This window comes from Lactuca serriola, chromosome 4, assembly GCF_051521515.1.
Source record: "Lactuca serriola cultivar US96UC23 chromosome 4, Lser_US96UC23_V15, whole genome shotgun sequence".
NCBI classification, from domain to species: Eukaryota; Viridiplantae; Streptophyta; class Magnoliopsida; order Asterales; family Asteraceae; genus Lactuca; species Lactuca serriola.
This window is the reverse complement of record NC_136411.1, coordinates 105,131,097-105,137,517: the sequence shown is the minus strand read 5'-3', so window position 1 is coordinate 105,137,517 and position 6,421 is coordinate 105,131,097. Positions and strand designations below refer to the sequence as shown.

General features: G+C 35.9%; 2 protein-coding genes across 2 annotated transcripts; one reads left to right on the top strand and one right to left on the bottom strand.

Moving 5' to 3' along the window:
* The first annotated feature begins 1,609 nt into the window (after positions 1 to 1,609).
* LOC145102233 (O-Glycosyl hydrolases family 17 protein) lies at positions 1,610 to 4,221 on the top strand. The gene is made up of 3 exons (XM_079039612.1): positions 1,610 to 2,319; positions 2,828 to 3,737; positions 3,834 to 4,221. Exons 1-3 carry the CDS (start codon positions 1,961 to 1,963, stop codon positions 4,038 to 4,040), a joined length of 1,476 nt encoding a protein of 491 aa, XP_078895738.1. The 5' UTR covers positions 1,610 to 1,960; the 3' UTR covers positions 4,041 to 4,221.
* Positions 4,222 to 4,676: 455 nt separating this feature from the next.
* LOC145102232 (uncharacterized protein At4g26485-like) lies at positions 4,677 to 5,736 on the bottom strand. The gene is made up of 3 exons (XM_079039610.1): positions 5,448 to 5,736; positions 5,160 to 5,358; positions 4,677 to 5,090 (listed from the first exon to the last, which is right to left on the bottom strand). The coding sequence occupies exons 1-3, from the start codon at positions 5,650 to 5,652 to the stop codon at positions 4,811 to 4,813; spliced, it is 684 nt and encodes a 227-aa protein (XP_078895736.1). The 5' UTR covers positions 5,653 to 5,736; the 3' UTR covers positions 4,677 to 4,810.
* Positions 5,737 to 6,421: the final 685 nt, after the last annotated feature.

The following is a 6,421-nucleotide window of genomic DNA, read 5'->3' as shown; positions in this document are numbered from 1 at the left end:
TCCCAGAATCGGTTTCACGCATGGCCAACTTTATGTGACATTGTCTAGAGGGATATCGCGTGCCAACACAAAAGTATTAGTGAACTCTGACGAACAGTTCAACGACAATGAAGTTTATACATCAAATATGGTCAACAAATAGGATATCATTCTTCTGTAGGTATTTATCTTTAAGAATCGTTTGGAGGCAAGACCATTTTATATGGAGATGGCTTTAGACAAATTCTTCTAGCAATACAAAGAGGTAATTGTTCGGATACTGTGCATGCATCATATTCGTCCAAATTACGGCGTACAGTTTTACGTTTAACCGTAAACATGAGATTTATTTTGGTTGTATAACTAAGATTTGGATGAGACAAAAGCATTTGATGAATGGATTGTTAAAATTGGTGATGGTAAGATTGGCGGCCCTAATGATGGTGAAGCTGAAATTGAATTTCTAGAAGACGTTGTTGTTCGCTCTATATGTGACCATATTCATTCAATTGTATCCATCATTTATCTATCCTTTGAAAATCATCTTGATGATCAATCATATTTTCAAGATAAAGCTATTTTGGTCCCTACAAATGAAGAATTTGATGCTACCAATGACTACATTTTAAGATTGATGAAAAATGAAGGGAAAAAATATGAGTTCAAATTCTTTACGTGATACACAATTACCAGGTTTTTTTGAGGAATCAATTTACTTTTCAGTTGTGTTGAATGATTTTAAGGCATCTAGAATTTCCAACCATAAACTTACACTAAAAATATGTGTTCCAGTCATATTACTTTGTAATATCGACCAAACCAAAAGACTGTGCAATTGTACTAGATTATAGATTGTTAGGCTTGGAAGAAAAATCATTGAAGCCTGAATCATATATGATAGATTCTTTATGGAGACTACTTATATACCGTGCATGAATTTAACTCCATCTAATGAAAGAATCTTTAACTCCATCTAATGAAAGAATCTCATTCTGTTTTCAGCGGAGACAATTCCCTATAGTAGTTTATTTTGTTATGGCCACTAACAAAAGTCAATGATAATAATTATCAAATGTTGGATTATACTTGCATAAGCTTGTCTTCACTCATTTTTAGTTATATATTTTTTGTTTCTCGCATCACAAATGAAAAGAGATTGAAGGTACTCATATATTACGATGAAGGTTGTCCAACTAATAAAACAAAAAGTTATGTTCAAAGAGGTCATTCAACTATTATAGATATTCAAGTGTTTCTTTGTTTTTTTCAAATATTTAAATGTTAGCAATAATGCTAAGTCTGTTTATGTTACTTTATTTTTTTATAGAGCCAACTTTTTTATATATTCACATGTACATTTTTATATGTTCCCAGCGTTTTATGAGGGGTCATAATCTAGTTTATTCCTTAAAATCTAAAAATTTTCTTTATTAATATAGGCCATTGGACAAAAATACCTTTATTTTTTAAATTATATGATTATACGGTATATATTAACCTATTATAATATTATAAACTTTCAATCTTAACATTTGATTTTATTTTATCTGTTGGATCCAGATTTATGTTTAATCAGATTTATGTTTGTACGTTAAAAAAAAATGGGCGAGGGATTTGCGTTTTTTTTTTTTTGGCAGTATTAGGCCGACAGTAACAGCATTGGCTCTGTTCTGTTGGTTCGCGTTCATTTCAGCCTCCTTTACCGACCTCAATTTGCTTCTGCCTCCCTGATCTGATTACCTCCATCGCCATCTTCCCTACACTATATATAAATTATAAACCCTAGGTTCAACTCAGATTCCCTCCACCTCAACATCAACACTTACCAATTTCTTATTTTCCCTCAGTTGCTTGCAGAACCCAGACACCACTTTATTCCCACTTTTCAGCATCTTTCAATAGGAACCTCCCGTTGAACCAATCGACATTGTTAACTACAACCCCTGATACCGATCGCCAGAAAATTAGTTATTCCCGAAATATGGGCGGAGGAATCCTCATCACCAAAGCTGTGGCGGTGGTACTGGTGTTGGTGGCGGTGTTGGGTGGCTCAGTTCAGTCGGTGGAATCAGCAATAGGGGTGAACTGGGGTACCATATCCAACCACCGGTTGGCACCTTCCACGGTGGTGGATCTTCTCAGAGACAACAAGATTCAAAAGGTGAAACTTTTCGATGCTGACCCAGATTGTCTCCGAGCTCTCATGGGCAGCGGTATCGAGGTTATGGTTGGCGTCTCAAATGATCTATTGGCCACCCTCAGCTCCTCCTCCGCCGCCGCCGATTTATGGGTTTCCCAGAATGTCTCCAGATATATGGTTCGAGGCGGAGCCAACATCAAGTATGATTCCCTTACCCTATTCCCGTCTCTTTATCTATTTTGTATATTTAAACTTCAAAAAATCCGCTGATTTCTTATAATCTGAAACTCCAATTAATCTCTAGCTGCTGCTTATTTTTGTCGATTAGTGTAGAGATTAAGAATAGGGATTGATATTCTTTTAAGATGTAGGAAGGCACTTGTTGTCTATAAGGAGTGAAATGTAAAATAAACATATGTCCATCTCAATACTTTAAAATTTGTTATATAGATAAGTGCACCTTTGTTACTGAGCTAGGTTATTGGACAAGAAAAGCTTCTTATAGCTATTTTTTGATAATAAGATTAATATGACATTCACGTGTTTTTGCACATATAAGAGGTCGAGACCAACTGCATCTTTTTTACCTAATACCTAACCCAACAAGTTATATATGAGTATATCTTTCTATTTAATAACGTATAACGACTTAACAGAGAAATTCATTTAATGAGAATATGAGATTGACTTTTTGTTTTTGAATAATAGGTACATCGCGGTAGGAAACGAACCATTCCTTACAAGTTACGGTGGACAATTCCAATCATACGTGATGCCCTCGATAACAAACCTCCAACAATCCTTAACAAAAGCAAACTTAGCAAACAATGTAAAGCTTGTAGTCCCATGTAACGCAGATGCCTACGAGTCTTCTCTCCCTTCCCAAGGCGCATTCCGACCCGAACTCACCCAAATCATGACCGACCTCGTTACATTCCTCAATTCCAACGGTTCCCCCTTCATAGTCAACATCTACCCATTCCTAAGTCTGTATTCCAATTCCGACTTCCCCCAAGACTACGCCTTCTTCGAAGGCACAACACATTCGGTCACAGACGGACCGAATGTGTACTACAACGCGTTTGACGGAAACTACGACACATTAGTTTCCGCCCTTAACAAACTCGGATTCGGTCAAATCCCGATTGTTATCGGGGAAGTCGGTTGGCCTACAGACGGAGCAATCACTGCGAATGTGAACGCGGCTAGGGTTTTCAATCAAGGTCTTATAAACCATGTGTTGAGCAATAAGGGTACCCCTTTAAGACCGGGACAGGGTCCCACGGATGTTTATCTTTTTGGTCTTTTTGATGAGGAGGCCAAGAGTGTGCTTCCCGGGGGTTTTGAGAGACATTGGGGGATTTTTTCTTTTGATGGGCAAGCAAAATATGCTTTGAACCTTGGTTTGGGTAATGGGTTGTTGAGAAATGCTAAAGATGTTCATTATCTTCCATTTAGGTGGTGTGTGGTGGACCCGTTGAAAGATCTTTCCGGGGTTTCCGATCATTTTAAGTTGGCGTGTACGGTTGCGGATTGCACGAATTTGAACTACGGGGGTTCGTGTAATGGGATTGGTGAAAGGGGTAACATTTCTTATGCGTTTAATAGTTATTACCAGGTACTTCAACAAAATTCTTTACTTTTTTTTATTTTTTTACCAATAATAGTAACTTACTTACGTTATTTATATGATTTTAATTATTATTATTACTAGGTACAAAAACAGAATTCTAGAAGCTGTGAATTTGATGGACTTGGGATGGTGACATTTCTGAATCCTTCAATGGGTGAATGCAAGTTTCTTGTTGGGGTTGCTGAGGAAGTGGTAACTGAGCATGTTTCGGTTGGTTTGCAATTGTATAGAGGATCTGTTATTGTTTGGTTGTTGATATTTTGGGGGTTTGGGGTATTTATGATTTGAATAGGGTTGTATGAGGTTGGATTGTTTAGGGGTTTTTTTTTTTTTGTGGGCTTTTTTGAACTTTTTAGTTAGGTAGTTTTATAGTACACCATATCAAGCATTAAAAGATCATTCCCGTTTGAGAATTATATAGATTTTTCTTGAAAGGTATATGTATATATATCAAGCTTATTGGTGGAAATGATAGTGGACTTTACTTTTTTTTTTTTTTTTTTTTGAATCAATATAGGTAGTGCACTTTTTATGCAAAGTAGCAATGTATGACACTTATTTTTGCCATAACAGCAACATAGTTACATTTATAGTAATGATGTACTTAAATTCTCTTTATACATAATAGCATTATTGATGAGAGCAATATGTAATTGTTACAAGTATGGATAAAACTAAAGAGTATTGTTATTATCTATAAAGAAATTTAAGTACATTGCCCTTATGAGAGTAAAGTGCACTGCTATTATGAGTAAAGAATAAAGCATAATGTTCATATTGGTGGCAAAATGCAAGCACATTGCAACGCTTGGTATTAGATGCTAATTTTAATACCATGTTAGATATGTGTTGTTTATGATTTATCTATAAAAAAAATCCTTACCCTTTAGGAAAAAGAGATGATTAGAACACACATTCGAGTGGTGGCACTCTAAACAGAAGAACGTTTGATAAATTCTCACATATTAGTATCAATCCAACACACTTGATTAAGACTAGAATATGAATATCATACACCAAAGCAATCTTATTTTCCTAAAGTTGGAGCATCTAGCATATCATCCACTGAGCCTGAACATGAAAGTTTTGCTTTCTCCTACGTTGAAAGGTTCATCTGGAGCCCTACCATGTGCCCTCTTCTGTGCATATCCAGGATACTTGTTCTTGAAAAACGGTTTGGCCTTACAAAAAACCAAACCGATCTTCTCAGCCTCTTTAACCAAATCCCACTTGTCATAAGGCTCACCAATCTTATGCGTCACGTGGATCTCACCATTCTCCTTTTTCAGAAGGACTTTCGCATTCATAAGAAACCCTATCACCAACTCCTTGTTCAACCTGCGTAAGAGCAAAACATATCAAATTCCATTGGATAGAGAGAGTTAGCGGAGAGTATCCAGGTATTACAAGATTTGGCAGCCATTGTCTTCAGGGAAGGCGAACCCAACATGGGGGAAATTATAAACGATGCGATGGAAACGCTGCGTGGTGAGAAAAAAGTGGTGGCTCATGGTGGTTGCATCCACCCCACAGACTACCACGCAGCCTCGTTGCTGAAGCTCTATCAGATTCTCGATTGCGTTGCTGTACTTCTTTGCCAGCTCCTCTGCAACCATCCGTATAACGATTCGTTAGTAGAAGCGAGATATTATATTAATGGTGGATTTTTGTAAGCAGTAGTAGTGGAGTACTCACGGTGGGTGTCGACGGTGGTGGCGACGATGTTGCGGGCGGAGCCAAAAGCTCTGGCCAAGCACAGAGAGAAGGAGAAATCGCCTTCGCCGACCAAGAGTATCTTATGGGTGGAGGAGTAATGTTCTTTCCGTATCTCCTTTTTCACTTCCTCCTCCTCTTCCGACGACGATGATCCGTCCTCAGCGTCCATTGCTGCCGTCGACATCTTTTGGTCTTCTTGCTTTCCCCAAAATTCTCTTTATTTACTGATTGGAGAGGAAAATAGCGAGTTAGCAAAATGATTTCATCAACAGTATTCACTAAAATCATTATTTTTTATAATTTGATTTCATTAACAGTATAAAAGCATTACTAACATCATTATTTTAATAGTGGGCCATTTGATATATACATTTTTTAATTTTTTACCAAATTATTGTTCGATGTCATGATTAGAAGTTCTTATTCAATCCTATAGTATCGGATATGTCTCATACCGGACCTCATAACATTAAGATGTATCAGATTTAATTTGACTCAATCAAAATCAACAACTACAAACAGTCAACAACTACAAACAATCTTAAAAATACTAAAAGTATTCGTTAGAGCCACTAAATGTTTGTTAAGAATATTACTAAAACAAGATTTAATTAAGTCACTAAAATCATTATTTAAAATAACTAAATGGGGAGGGCAATATATCACCTATTTCTTAGAAATAGTTTTGTAAAATGCTTTTTATAGTATATAATTGTTGTTTAATCATTTTAGCAAAATTTTACTCTCTTTAATTCAGTTTTGTTTTTTGCAAAATCTTTTCTAAAATTCTTTATTATGCGATTTGAAGTTTTAAATATAGTTTATACACGGTGCAATTATATTGAACCGAATCACAAGTTTTGAGTTTGATATATTTTATCTTAAAACATAATTTCTTTTATTCAAAAAATACGATCACAAAAGAAGAAAATTATAATATTTATTCAAGTATG

Coding starts and splice junctions, on each gene's coding strand:
- LOC145102232 (XM_079039610.1), bottom strand. CDS start 5,652: ATGTCGACGGCAGCAATGGACGCTGAGGACGGATCATCGTCGTCGGAA. Junction 5,359..5,447: donor CACCACCGTCGACACCCACC/GTGAGTACTCCA, acceptor GGATGGTTGCAG/AGGAGCTGGCAAAGAAGTAC. Junction 5,091..5,159: donor GACAATGGCTGCCAAATCTT/GTAATACCTGGA, acceptor GCTCTTACGCAG/GTTGAACAAGGAGTTGGTGA.
- LOC145102233 (XM_079039612.1), top strand. CDS start 1,961: ATGGGCGGAGGAATCCTCATCACCAAAGCTGTGGCGGTGGTACTGGTG. Junction 2,320..2,827: donor CGAGGCGGAGCCAACATCAA/GTATGATTCCCT, acceptor TTTGAATAATAG/GTACATCGCGGTAGGAAACG. Junction 3,738..3,833: donor CGTTTAATAGTTATTACCAG/GTACTTCAACAA, acceptor TATTATTACTAG/GTACAAAAACAGAATTCTAG.